Source organism: Vulpes vulpes, chromosome 6 (assembly GCF_048418805.1).
Source record: "Vulpes vulpes isolate BD-2025 chromosome 6, VulVul3, whole genome shotgun sequence".
Classification (NCBI taxonomy): Eukaryota; Metazoa; Chordata; class Mammalia; order Carnivora; family Canidae; genus Vulpes; species Vulpes vulpes.
Window position 1 is genome coordinate 78,571,811 of NC_132785.1, and position 15,205 is coordinate 78,587,015.

General features: G+C 38.6%; 1 protein-coding gene across 6 annotated transcripts in view; it reads left to right on the forward strand.

The window, feature by feature from the left end:
- Positions 1-15,205, forward strand: part of MIA2 (MIA SH3 domain ER export factor 2) — an 89,515-nt gene that overhangs the window by 10,567 nt on the left and 63,743 nt on the right. For all 6 annotated transcript variants that reach the window (XM_026019006.2, XM_072761470.1, XM_072761471.1 and 3 more), the window contains 2 exons: positions 6,914-7,132; positions 7,230-7,330. In XM_026019006.2, the coding sequence (XP_025874791.2) occupies positions 6,914-7,132; positions 7,230-7,330 (320 nt within the window). The remainder of the gene's footprint in view (positions 1-6,913; positions 7,133-7,229; positions 7,331-15,205) is intronic.

The following is a 15,205-nucleotide window of genomic DNA, read 5'->3' on the forward strand; positions in this document are numbered from 1 at the left end:
AAGAATTATATAACATGACTTTCCCACATCCCTATTCTGATGTCTCTCTGATGGACAGATTAGAAACTCTGCAAATACTGGCCAATAATACAGGAACAATTGAACCCTAGAATGACAGAGAGCCTTTCATTAGAAGAGATCAACAATGTTGCAAACTCAGATGCAAACACATTTATTTCCGTCAGAAAAGGCTGATTTGCTTGAATTTCCAGAAGAACTATATACCATTTCTTAAGTCTCCAAAATGTGAGCTCTTTACTTAATTAATATCCTTAACCAGAACATAGACTTAGATTCTCACCCTTATCTAAAGGAGGAAGGTGTAGGTGTGATGCTTTTGAATGACTAAAAATATTAAAGTCCTAGATTATCAAAGGCTAAAGAGGAAATTATTTTGTCCTACATGTGTTAGATCCTAAAGGGATATTTGCAAAAAAGCAGATAAAAGTAGTAAATAACTGAGACTAAAATAAAGCAAAACAATAACAGATCTAGAAATAGAGAAGACTCAAAATATAGATATATGAAAATATTTTAGAGCATATGTATAGAAACTCAAGGGCATCCTGAATATCACTTGATATTTATTATTAGTAGAATTTATTTAGTAGAATTTATTATTTCATAGAGTGATGCTAAGAAAATTTCTAAATATGAAAACTTGGAGAGGGGGCCCCTAAGTGGCTCAGTTAGTTGGGTGTCTGCCTTCAGTTCAGGTCATGATTTCAGGGTCCTGGGATAGAGTCCCACATCACATTGATCTCCCTGCTCAGTGGGGAGCCTGCTTCTTCTCCCTCTGACAACCCCCTGTTTGTGTTCTCTGACTCTCTCTCTCTGTCAAATAAATAAATAAAATCTTTTAAAAAAAAAAGAAAACTTGGAGAACAATCAAATGAGAATAAGGCATTTATGGAATTATAACTAGTTTTGAGGGACTTTCATGAAAACATTTGGAAATTCCTTTAAGTTTCTAAAAAAAGATAATGCCATTCTATATACACAAAGTAGATTATTCCAAAATATTATGATATTAATTAAATGGAAAATAACCTGGGGTCATGTAAAATTTGTTTTTAAAAAGGAATACTAAAAGGAATTCAGATAAAGCCACAGGCCCTATTTTTTGGCTATTGGAGAAATAGGTACAACAGCCAAAATTTTCAGATAATTTCAACAACTCTTTTAGGAAATACCAAATGAAAATTTGCCTTAATCAGAAAGAATGCATAAAAAATGAATTACTGATCTTAAATCAATACTTATGAAAGGCTGAGACCTGAGATAACCAGATTTACAGAAACAATAATATACTGACATAAGTCTTTACAAAACAGATAAATTAGGGAACAATTATTTATATTATAATATTAGTAACTATTTTACAAAATACTCCAATTGAACTTATTTAAATAATGAGTTTCCCAAGTACAGTTAAATATGAAAAGTTCTTCATTATTTTATTTGACTTAAAATTCTGTTTATTATAAACAATTATAAGAAAGGCATATCTGTATCTCATGTAAATCTTAAAGCTCAGGTTTAAGTCATGTGAAAATAATACCCTGAAATTAATTTAATTAGTTAATTAATTATAGAAATGCTATAGGAAGTATCCATTTTTCTTAACAAATGTATTTATTTTATTATTTATTTATTTAAAAAGAGTTTATTTATTCATGAGAGACACAGAGAGAGAGAGGTAGCGACATAGGCAGAGAGAGAAGCAGGCTCCATGCAGGAAGCCTGATGTGGGACTCAGTCCTGGGACTCCAGGATCATGCTTTTAGCCAAAGGCAGATGCTCAACTGCTGAGCAACCCGGCATCCCCAGACGTATTTATTTTAAATGCAGTTAAAACACTATTTTATTTTATGTTTTGAAAGATTTTATTTATTTATTTGATACTGAGAGAGAGACAGAGCATGAGATGGGGGGACAGGACAAAGGGAGAGAAGGAGAAGCAGCACCCTGCTGAGTGTGAAGCCTGACATGGGCTCTATCCCAGGACCCTGGGATCATGACCTGAGCTGAAGGCAGATGGTTAACTGACTGAGCCACCCAGAAACCCCCAGTTAAAACAATATTTTAAAAAGAGTTTAGCTACATAAATGTTTAAGTGTAATTAATAATAGAATTAAATTTTTTCCCTAATGCCATTAAACAATGTTGTAGATCACTATTGAGTCCTGTGTTTACAATAGTCTCATTGTATTTAGACTCTTGAGTTGATTGCTCCTTTTTTTTTTTAAGATTTTGTTTTTGAGATTTTATTTATTTATTTTAGAGAGAGAGAGAAAGAGAGCACGCATGAGTAGAACGGAGACCAGAGAATGAGAGAGAAGGAGATAATCTGCTGCAGACTGCACTGAGCACAGGGTCCACCTCCACACTTGATCCCACAACTCCGAGATGAAGACCTGAGCTGAAACCAAGAATCAGATCCTTAGCCAACTGAGCCACCAGGCACCCCTCATTTGCTCATTTTTAACTTTAATGTCCACAGGTGGCATTATTAAATTGCTGATATGTGTTTGCTTACTTGAGACTTTTACCTTTTGAACAATGCTAAATAAGTGACAGTATCAAAATGCTATGTTAAATTCATAATTGAAAGTGCAAAATTAGACACTATATAATTCTCTTGCTAATCTTTAATACTGCTGTTCAGAACTGCACTGATATTTTCCTATCATTGTCTTAAAAAGTAACTGAGAAGTAAATTCCACAGTTTACCTGAATTCTATACTTCAGGTGAGGACTGGTTAGAACCTTTTTTCTCCTTTAACTCTAATTAGTTAGTTCAATCAAATGATCAGTTTAAACTGTGTTTGAAAATTGAATTATCTGGGATGCCTGGGTGGCTCAGCGGCTGAGCATCTGCCTTCGGCTCAGGGCCTGATCCCAGGATCCGGAATTGAGTCCCACACTGGGCTCCCTGTGAGGAGCCTGCTTCTCCCTCTGCCTGTGTCTCCGTGCCTCTCTTTCTGTGTCCCTCATGAATAAGTAAATCTTAAAAAAAAAAAAAAATTGAATTATCTTAAAATAAATGGCTATTTGATATGGTATGCACATGGATATATGTTGCAACAATATAAATGTGGAAAATTTTGACCTAGGTTTCAAGTTATAATTTTTTTCAATTAATTTTGGGGAAGGATAATCCTTTTAATTTAATTTAATTTTTTAGGATTTTATTTATTTGAGAGAGAGAGAGAACACAAGCAGGGGATAGGGGCAGAGGAAGAGGGAGGAGCAGACTCCACTCATCAGGGAGCCCAACTAAAGGATGGATCCTAGGATCCCAAGGTCATGACCTGAGCCAAAGTCAGATGCTTAATGGACTAAGCCCCTCAGGCATGCCAGATAATCCTTTTTAAATGAAGGTTCTCAAAAGATATGCATATATATTTTCATTCTAATTTGAACTCAGGTATATTATCATGTAAAGGTATAAATCATTAAAAAATTTAATATGTAGCAAAAAATCAGAAAAATCAGGAATATTTTATTTAAATCTCTATCAGCCTTGTTACACTGAAATGCAAAATAAAACTTATATTTTCCCTAATGATCATATGATCAGTTGGATAATATAAGATTTTTCTCTGCCCGTACAGATTTATGACTTCTGTAAAAAAAGCAGTGATAAGATTTATAATTTCTTGAGTTCCTTCTCAGAAATTTATGGCACTTATTGAAGCAATATGTGAATCCATGAGATCACCAAATTAAAGGAAACGTGTAATTTTGCCTTTGCCAGACATCATAGCGTAAGAATGAAATCCAAAATACAAATTTATTATTGATTTTAATTTGACTTCTCAGCACAACCTTATGTTGTTATTGGGTCTGAATGAGAAAATAAGCATATACTTGTGCATACTTATGGAGGCACATTTTTTACTAACAGTTGAATGAGGATATCTTGAAATTTTTTACTTTCATATTCTACTTAAAATATCTTTTCTATTGAGCCAACATAAACACAAAATGTTATTTTAATACTGTCAATCTTCACTTAATTGCTAAAATAACTTAAATATGATGTAAAGAATATAGTTGGAACTTATATTATCTATATTTGTTTTATACAACACACTCTAGTAAATTAGTAAAGAACACACTTAAAAATATAAAACATCCTATAATTACTAGCCAATGAGGATTCTTCTCAATCATTCAACATTTTTGCTTGATATAAAAGATGTATCCGATTTTAGGATTTAAAAAGCCTTTACTTATTCATCATTTCTCCTCATTTATCCACTGGATAATATGATATATATAATAATACACTGGAGATGGGATGAAGGCGGAAACAAGGATTGCCTTTGAAATTAACAAAACTGCAAGAGGGTAGGAAAAGTACAATACCTCACATTTGATTGCTACCCTGTCATTTTCAAATTTGTTTCAAATATACTAAGACCATGGGTATCTTTCTTTGTGAATGGTTAATATAGTTTCTTTGGTAGTGGATGGTTCTTCCTCTTTGGAGCAATCTCATTTCAAGTTTGAGAGAGAGGGCACCTGGGTGCCTAGGTCAGTTAAGCATCTGACCTCAGCTTGGGTCATGATCTAAGGGTCCTGGGATTGAGCCCCATGTCAGGCTTCACACTCAGCGAGGAATCTGCTTCTCTCTCCTCCCTCTCCCACTCCCCACTGCCATGCGTGTGTGCTCTTTATAATATAAATAGATAAAATATCTTTTAAAAAGTCTGAGTGATAATGAGTTTTATATTTAATAGTACATACTGGCAAATATGTGTTGTAGATATGCATGATCCAGTGGCCTACACTGCATAACATGCAAATTAACTGCTGTAAGTTTTAATATCGTCTTTCTTTTTTTAAAATATTTTATTTATTTATTATTAAGAGACAGAGAGAGAGAAAGAGAGAGAGAGAGAGAGGCAGAGACACAGCAGAGGGAAGAGCAGGCTCCCTGCATGAAGCCCGACATGGGACTTGATTCCGAGTCTCCAGGATCAGTCCCCGGATTGAAGACAGGCACTGAACCGCTGAGCCACCCGGGTGGCTAATATTGTCTTTCTTTGTGTAACTGGCACAGTTTGTTCTATTTATTAAATAGAATAGGTGGTTGTCATGATTACAGCAACCAGCAGAGTGGTTATGGGAAAGTATCCAGGCAAGGTGATCATTGAAATAGCTACTGACCATATTAAATTATTCCGATTGCAACTTATCCCCAATAGGTGGTAAAACAGTATTTTCTAATCTGAAGCTTCATTTGCAGGTAGCTTTTGCCACCTGCTAATGGCAGTTCAAACTAAGTTTTTTGTATCAAGTCCCCAGATGGAAGTATCATGTTGAGTCCTTCTGAAGCTTGATTCTGAGTTCTTATTAAAATATATTTGATTTCATTGCTTTATTTTGTTAATTGCTATGTTTATGAATCAATTTGTGTTTTATGCCCCTCCAGAGCAAGTCTTGTGTTAAAAGCCCAGTGTGACAGTATCATGATGTAGTAGTGTCTTACTGTTTTTTTTTTTTTAATAAATCCTTCTGTACAAAAAAGGATTCATACTAAGATACTTTAAATAAAATCATTTTGACTTTTCTGGTTCTCTAACAGATAAAGTAAGAAAAATCTATCTTACCAATTTTCTTTAATGGCAGGGATATATATTTTTGCAATTGCATTTAAATATTATACTTTCTTAGGTAATAAATATATCTAAGAGGAATCCTATGGAGAACTATTTAATGTCTTACCCTTAGTTATAAGCTTATAACAACAACAAAAGAGAAAACAATGGAGTTGTTGTCTACGTTATATATATATTTTAAATAGGGTTGGTTTTTTTTTTAAAGATTTTATTTATTTATTCATGAGAGACAGAGAGAGAGAGAGGCAGAGACACAGGCATAGAGAGAGGCAGGCTCCATGCAGGGAGCCTGACGTAGGACTCGATCCCGGGTCTCTAGGATCACACCCTGTGCTGAAGGTGGCACTAAACCGCTGAGCCACCAGAGCCGCCCCTAAAAAATAGTTTTTAGGACAAAAAGGCAATCTAGTTTTAAAAACTTTTCCTTGGTAAAAGAATAAAGAAAAGACATTGTGGTAGGCTGAATAATGACCATTCAAAGATGTTCATGTTTTAATTCCCAGACTCTGTGACTATGTTACTTGACATGACAAAAATGACCTTGCACATGTGATTAAATTAATCATCCTGAGATGGAGAGATTATCCTAGTGGGACCAATATTATCACAAGGTTTGTTAAAAGTGGAAGGAAAGAGGGTCAGAGCAAGGGATAGGTTAGAAGATGCTGTAGTGCTATCTTTGAAAATGAAAGAAGGGGCCATGAGTTAAGGGATGCAGGTAGCCTCTGGAAGGTAGAAAAGGCAAGGAAATAGATTCTCCTCTAGAGCCTAAGGAAGAAACACAACCTTGTCAACACCTTGGTTTTAGGACTTTTGATCTCCAGAGCACTAAGAGAATATGTTTATATTGTTTAAGTCACTAAGTGTGTGGTAATTTATTATGTTAACAATAGGAATGAATGCAGGTTGCAATTTATGTTTTAGTGAATTCTTTCCATAAAGAAGTGTCACAATGACCACAAAAATTCAAAGAATGGCCTGCCTAGAAAACAAAAGGGAAGTCCAGAACAAAGCAAGTATTAAAAGAACTCCAGGCACCTAGATGGCTCAGTTGAGTGTCCAACTCTTGATTTTGGCTCAGGTCATGATCTAATGGGCTGTGGGACTGAGCCCTGCATGGAGCCCCATGTGGAGCCCCATGTGGGGGATTCCCACTCAGTGAGGAGTCTGCTTGAAGATTCTCTCCCTCTGCCCCTTCCCTAATGTGCATGCATGTTCTTTATCTCTTTAAAGTAAATAGAGAAATCTTAAAACCCCCCAAACATTTCTAATTTTATTTGCAGATATGACCTCTAAAATAGAGTCACCCATGAGAATTCATAAAGAAGTACATTTCAAAACTCTATCTTCTAAAAATAATGGTGAAAAATCAAAAATATCACTGGATACTAAAGGATCTACTGAGGCAGAAATAGACAGATCTGTGGAAAATACCCTGCCAAATAGTCCAATGGTTTCACCCGATTACGTTTTGCCTTCTCAAAATTACATTGCTAAAAAAGGTAAGAAAAAATTATTTGTTCTCTAATGCAGCAATTAAGAAAGAAATAAGATTCAAAACTTATATCACATCAAGTGTTAACTTATTTTTATTGACAGAAGATGCTTCTGAGTGGCAGATTCTGAAATATTTATTTCAAATTGACATTTTTGATTTCATGAATTCTGCATTTTCATCAATTATAATCCTTACAAAAGGGGTAAGTTGAACTTTTAAATCTTTTGCAATAATTTTGCCTATTTTTCTAAATATAGGAGTAGTTGAAAATGATGTTTGAGTGAATCCTCCCTATGCAAACATTACATAATATTTCTCTTTCCATAAAATCTTAACTGTAAGATTTCTCTTACATGAACATTTTGTTGCAAGGATATTGTTAAGGATTTTTTTTTTTTTTTAGCCTTTAAGTTTTGTTGATCTTCAGCATTGTTTTATTTTTTCTGTTTTATTCCCTTTTTTTTCAAATCAGGGAAAATTATGCTAAATGGATTAACTTAGAAATAATATGAGCTAAATGGATCTTAAGCAAATTATTAGTATCTGAATAATAGCTGTGATCTCAAAGTAGTGTATTGAGAATCTTACAAAAGCAACTAATATCTCAAAATTTGACCAAGCTGTAGCCAAAATTCCAAAATCTGTCTACCTTTATTGTAAATCCTATTAAATTCTATCTCATTTATTGCAGATGAGATATTGCAAAGGACTTAGCTATATAGTACTTTATGTAGAAGGCCTTTTACAATTTTTTTTTCCTTTTCTCATTTACTGTTAACATATGAATAATTGAAGAAGCACTTTTATCTTCTTATATTTTAAGATGAAATTTAACAGTAGCTGCTTTAAGGAGATTACTCTAGTTGAAGGACATAGGTTAAAAAAAAAAAAACAGTAATTAAAATACAGTGCTGTAGTAGCCATAGAATGCTATTAACAGACTGATCAGCCTACTGATGCCCTAGTAGACCAACTGGACGTGGTAGCTAGAGATGGTGGGGAAGTAGGGCCTGGGAAAGTGTCTCAGAGGAGATCATATTTGAGCTTACCTTGAAGGAGGAGGACTTAGACAAAGGAAGGGTCGGCATTCTAGGTTGAGGAGAGAACATTTTTAAAGGTAAAGAAGTAGGAGAGATCAAGGCATTTTTGGAGAACTATAAGCAATTCAGTCTGATTGAATATAGGATGATAATGAAGATTATATAGGGATTAAGTCAAGAATAGCTTTGAATGTTATACCATCTTGTAGATAATGGGGCACTATTGAAGAATTTTAAGCAGGGAATAAAATGAAAAAGTTTCATTTATAAAGTGTATCTGCCAACATTATCAAATGAAGATTGAACAGGTAAAGACCAAAGGCAGGTTTGGTCAAGAAGTTAATTGCATTAGTTTAGGAAATAAATGGTGAAGGTCTAAATCAGGGTATATAAACTCAAATGAAATGAATGAAACATAGGTAAAGTTGAGAACTGTAACCAATGGAGTGTGTATGCTTTATCCAAAGGATGTTAGCTACTATTTACCTTTAGCCTGGTTTTGCCAGATCTTTTGATATTTCAAGATAAGTTGGAAATCTGGATATTTTGTGTGAAATCTCTTAATTTTGAATGGTGGCAAACATTCAGGTTAAAAAGAAAGAATGTCTGTGGATCAAGTTTGGCCCACTAGCCACCTTTTAATTTATTTATTTATTTATTTATTTATTTATTTATTTATTTATTTAATTTTTAAAAAAGATTTTATTTATTTATTCATGAGAGACACACACAGAGAGAGAGACAGAGACAGGCAGAGCGAGAAACAGGCTCCATGCAGGGAGCCTGACGTGGGACTCAATTCCAGGTCTCCAGGATCACACCCTGGGCTGAAGGCGGCGCTAAACCGCTGAGCCACCCAGGCTGCCCCTAGCCACCCTTTATAACCTTGGTCTAATATCTGATGGTGGTTGTTAATGTATTTGGAAGGACAAACTAGATGGGTCTTTTGTAGATAGAATTCATTGGATTTAATGATTGAATGTAGCATGGAGAGGAAAATAGAAAAGTGAGGATAATTTACCAGATTTCTAGCTTGGGTGACCAGGTAGATGGTGATGACGGTGACAAGAGTCTGTGAAAACTGGGCTTAATAACATATATCAGTTTGCTTTCAGAGGCTTCCTCTTCACTTTATTTCTTTGCTAAGGTTTCAGAGAGTTACATATTACCTGGTAAATAAGCCCAGAGAAGTGATTAATTTACCCCATATGATTTGGTCTTAAAGACGCTGATTAAAAACTTTACTTAGAAATCTGCTCCATCACAGGAGAAAAGAAGCACTAATAATAATTATAGAAAGTCATAATAAAACTTTCAACTACCCATGGAATTAGTTCTATACTGGTATGTCCTACTGACACATACCTCCCCTGTCAACCCTTCCCCTACAAATTGTACTTATGGAGTTACTAAATTAAAAAAATAATAATTTATTAATCAGTATGCTACATTCACCTCTCATATAAAGTGCTTATTTAATAAAGGCTATGAAGTATGTTTATTTTTGTGGACTCAGTAAATACAAACACATTTTACTTTAACCATTTTTTTTTTAAGATTTTACTTATTTATTCATGAGAAACACACAGAAAGAGAGGAAGAGACATAGGCAGGCAGAGGGAGAAGCAGGCTCCATGCAGGGAGCCTGATGTGGGACTCGATCCTGGGACTCAGGGATCATACCCTGAGCAGAAGGCAGATGCTCAACCCAAAGGCTGAACCTCCCAGGGGTCCCTACTTTAACCATTTTGATTGAAATCTTTTAGACATGGGAATATTGAATTTCAATTTATGGAAATTACCTTGTGACCCTAGAAAGTCACTTTCTGTAGCGCAGTCTCAGGTTTAAAACTCTGCTATAAGAGGTTGAGATTAGATGACATGCTGCTGGTCAAAGCTGACTTGTGCATTGTTTAAAAAATTAAGAACCAGTTACTAACATTTTAAAAAGTGAGTTCATACAAAAACCTGAATTTCTGGGTTTTTTTTGAAAAAGTAGAAGACTGTAATATGTAGTCTCCCATTTCATACGGCAACAAGAAGCCCAAGGAATAGTGCTTGCATTGGATAGAAATGATTTCATCATTTCCCTACATTTATTTTACCTGCTTGGCCTTTATAGGGCTTTAAGTTCATAATGTTTGGACTAAATGTTCTGAAGAATTCCTGCCAGGGATCCCTGGGTGGCGCAGCGGTTTGGTGCCTGCCTTAGGCCCAGGGCACGATCTTGGAGACCCGGGATCAAGTCCCACGTCGGGCTCCTGGTGCATGGAGTCTGCTTCTCCCTCTGCCTGTGTCTCTGCCTCTCTCTCTCTGTGTGTGACTATCATCAATAAATAAAAATTAAAAAAAAAAAAAAAGAATTCCTGCCAGACCTAGAATTCTAATAATCTTAGTGTATCTACTAAGCTCCCATAATATAGGTTTGAATAGCTGCAGTAAATGGAAAATTTGAGCAATTTTCCTGTTAAATTTAGGTGAAAATTTTTCCTTTTCTTCTGCTTAAATGTTTCAGGTGATTGTTTCTATTTGCTAGTGATTTCAGCTAGATTTTGTACACAGCATAATTTTTAAAAATTATTTAAGTAATAGGAATTAATGCTACTTTCTATCTACTTTATAATTGAGGAAGCTCTTTGAGTTCTAACATTTATCTACTCTTAATTAGAATGCTTCATTTATATGTGGAACAAACAAAGGAAATTACCCAGCTCTTGTTCAACAGGTAATGCCTGATTCAGTTTGTTCTGAGAACAACTCTTACATCACTACTAGTACAGAGAATGAAAGTGTGGCTCAGTATGTTTGGTTTTCTTCTAAAGAACTAGATCCTACGACCCATAACATTGCCTGTTTAATTAAATGGGTGTAACTAGTACTTACAGCTTTGCAACAGGGCCTTTCACAAGGGAAATCAGTTTCTAAGTTGTGGACAAGGTTTACTGGTTAACATGTTTCCAGTGTTCTTGGATGCTTCCTAGTAGCTGTCACTAACACACAGCATTTATTCTCCAGTTCCCTTAAAGCATGTCTACATAAGACAGCAAAATCCCATGCCTACTTGAGAACAATCTTTGGATATCTTTTTCTTGGTAAAAGTCATGTATTCTATATGAATAGACTATAGAATAAAACATTCAATTTAATTTTTATCAGTTATCAAATTCAGGATATCTCTTTTCAATTGTAGATTTTTAAGAGGGTAGTAACGTGTATGATATTTTAGAAAAAAAAAAGTATTTAATCAGGAGTGACGGCCATGAAATTGGATCCTGTGTTGGTAGTCACAACTCCACCTACAGCACCCCTTTACCACACAAGTGTCAAAACAGGATCACAGTCTATGTGGAACCGAAGAGTGCAGATGTATTAGAATCTGAAATCTTTCTCAAGGATATGAGGTGATTAGTAGAACTTTATTTACAAGTTAAGATATTTTAACATGAACTTTTTAAAAAATGGAATTGAAAGATCTAGAGGAAGAGGTAAGTTTCTATATGACTATTAAGTGTACAGAAGAGAAATTAGGTTTGACTTTGACACTGAGTTTAAGTTTTACTGTGTTTTTGTTACGGGGAAATCTTTTAGATTTTTAAACAATTTCATTTATTCTTTTGTCCCTAATTTATGTTTTTAGTATTTGGAATGGTGATTATTGAAAAATTGGAAAATGGCACTGTACCTGCCTTAGGGTGGGCAAAAGGATTTAAAAAATGTTTTAGGTTATAAATAAGTTCTGAGAGCTGAAAATGTTTCTAGAGTTTTCTGGAAATGTTCAGACATTAAGAATTTTTTTTTATCAATGCTCTAATTGATACGTACATTGTTCTAAGATTCTCTGAAATTTTAAACATAAAATTTTGGTTATGCTTCTGTTTTGACCTTAATAGGCTATTCACATAATTTAATTTCAAAACACTATCCAACATATCAGAAGGTTGTGTAATACCTTAAAAATGGAGAATTATTAAGCAATTTCTGCTGCGTTCTGATACTGATAGTTCCTGAAACTCCTCAGGCTGATGTGGCAAATGAGAGCCCTTTGAATTCCAAACAACTAGGCCCCATTTTGGTCCTGAAAATCACTTGCTGTGAACTTGGGCTTTTTTTTTTTTTTTTTTTAAATTCTTTTTGGCACAATTGTTCTGTTGCTGCCAGCTTACATCAGAGAAATCTCCTATGGACTTAAGATTTTGTCCAACTATTAATTTCTCTTGGGTGATTTGTTTAGGAAGAAGCATCTGCTGCTTCTTTTCGTGTCGCTTTGCTAAGGGCTTGTAGGAGGCCGAGTTGGTGGAGGATTATTATTGCTGGCAAGGCCGACTTAGGGGTTAACCTTTACACCTCTGTCAGCTGAAGGTCTCCCACGCACAAACCCAGCCCTCCGTACTCTATTCAAAAAATAGACCCTAAAAATAGGGTCCTAAATTTAGACCGCAGGATGCTACTTTTAGCTCCCCTTCGCAGGGGAGAACACCAGGCGCTCAGCCAGAATCCGGAGGGGCTTGCTCTACCGTGTGGGTAACTAGGAGCTCCTGGAATTAAGCCAGGGGGGCCTAGCAAGCGCCCAGGTAGTGCAGGTGTGAGTAACGCCCTGGAAGCCGAGGGGACCGGGTGGGTGCTCTCCTGCGTGGGAGAGGTTAAACATTGCCCAGACCACAGCTGACCCGCGACGCCTTCCTGTCCAAAGTCCAAAGTCCGGACGCGGTTGGCAGGACGCAGGGGCACGGGCCCTGCAGGCCTTTTTTTGACGGGAATGAAGGCGGCGGCCAGTTCCGTGGGCCGACAGCGTCCCCAGGGGTACGAGACGCAGAAGCAGCCAGGGCTTCAGGGCGGGTGCAGACAGGGTCTCGGGCAGGCTGCGAGACGCGAGCGCTGGGGGTGGGCGCTCGGCCCGGCGGCCGCCCTTGGGTCGAGAGGCCGCGCCAGGCTCCCCCGCGGGGCTGCACGCCTGGCGGCCTCCGGGAGAAGCCACGCCGCTGCGTCGGCCACGGCCCTGTGCCGGGGCCCTACTCCCCCGGGCTGTGTGGCCCACCCCACAGCGCACGGCTCGAGGCACAATTCCAGCGTCTCGGGCTCAAGCCCCTCCACCTCCAAAGTGCTTGGCTTGGCCCAGGGGCGCGCCGGCCCCTTTAAGAACGCGAGGCAAGGACACGTCGCGCGAAGAGGGAGGGGAGACTTACCGCGTCCCCGCGTCCCCGCCTCCCCGCCGCGGCCGGGCCGCAACCAAATTGAGGGGTGACGGGCGGTGAGGAGAGGGCAGGTCGCGGGCTCGCGAGGGGCGGGATTGGACCTTCGGATCTTCAGGACCTCGAGCACAACGAGGGGCAGGCTCCCTGGGGGGCAGCATTGGCCCCCTGAGGGCTGTCGGCGCCGATCCTCCCGCAGCCCCCCCGCAGCCGGCGCCGCAGTGGTCCGCTCCGTTGCCGGGTGCAGGTTTGGGTTCCGGACCGAACGCGGTGTGTTGGCTGCCGCTTGCTGGGGCTCCGCCAGGCCCCGGCCGCGGCCACTTGGGTTGGGGCAGCCTTGGCGCCATGGAGGGGCCCAGGACTGCCCCTCAGTCGTACGTGGGGCTGGCTTTGGAGGAGCTGCGCAGGGTGAGTTCAGGCGCGGTCGGGCTCCTCGGCCCCGGGTCGCAGGCGCCTCCTGGGGGAGGAAGCCGCCGACTTTGGCGGTGCGGTCCGGGCTGTGGTGGGCACAGGTGCTGAAGCGAGTCGCCCCCCGCCGAGGGGCGCCGGCCCGTGTCCCAGGCAGGAGCCAGGTTCCTGGGCCGCGTGGATGGTGTTTGGTGTGTGTGGTACAGGGGGACCTGGAGATCCGGAAGGTGAGGACAGAATTTGCCTCAGCGGGATTTTGCAAGGGTGTGTTAGGCGCGTTCGGATTCCTACAGCGAATGGGCTCTGCGGTCCTGCTACTCAGTTGGCTTGGGGGTCAGTGGCACGTGGTTCTCCCAAGTGTGGGAAACTTGAAAGGACTGATCCTCTGAAATGCATTCCTTTGAGTGATGGGACTGCTCGTTCCGTCTAAGCGTGCACGGGGACTTGGGATTGTAATTCTGCATTTTCTTCTACTCAGGAGTGCCCTTTTGAGATACTTTACCTAAGTGAGATTGTTCCTCGCTTCTTTCTCTATGTTCAGGTAAAAGGTCGTGCTGATGCAAAATCTGGAGATACTGAGCTCCCAGTGCTCAAAGTGTTTTTAGTTTTTTTTTTTTTTAAGGTCAGTTTATAACAGGTTGCATGGATTTTTCTCTCCTGAGTGTTTTTGGTGTCTTTGTTGACATGTGTAGGTAGGGCCATTTATATCTTGTGTTTTAAACTACTTGCATTAAAAATCTAAAAAGTCTTTTAAAATATTGGGGCTGTTATGATTTTTTTTGTTGTTGTTGTTACCTAAATTAAAAAGGACTGTTGTCATGGTATTCTGTTGTTCAACCAAGTGTGTCTAGTGATTGTGTGTGTGTGTGTGTGTATGACAATTCTCTGGAGAACCTAAATGAACTGAGTTTGGGCTCCTAGTATCATGCTGTCTGTTAAGGGAGAGGAGACAAAAAAAAAAAAAAAAACAGTACAAAGTAGAAACTGATTAATTGCTTACCAGAGTGTACGCAAAAAGTGCTAGGGAAATTGAGGAGTGGGAGAGATTACATTTTCTTGAGTATTTAGGAAAACAGAATAGCTTAAGCAGAGGGGACATAAAGAGCATTGTGTGTGCGTGGAACTCGGAACTGTTTTTCTAGAATACAAAGTGGGCTCAGGGAATGATGTGCAGAGATGCTTGCTGGAGACGTAAGTAGATTCCAGTTGATGTAGGTGCTGGAGAGCATTCGAAGAATTTCAGTGTTACTAGATTTTTGGTTTAACTAACTAGCTTCCTGATAGTAGCGCGTAGGTTAGATGTAAGGAAAACAGAACTAGAAATGGTGTAGGGGAGAGATGACAGAGTAGTCAAGTAGCGGTAAAGAAGAGGGTACTGAATGAGAAAAAATATTTAGTGGTTAAGAGCAAAAATGGGTAGGATTTTGCTGATTGGATGTG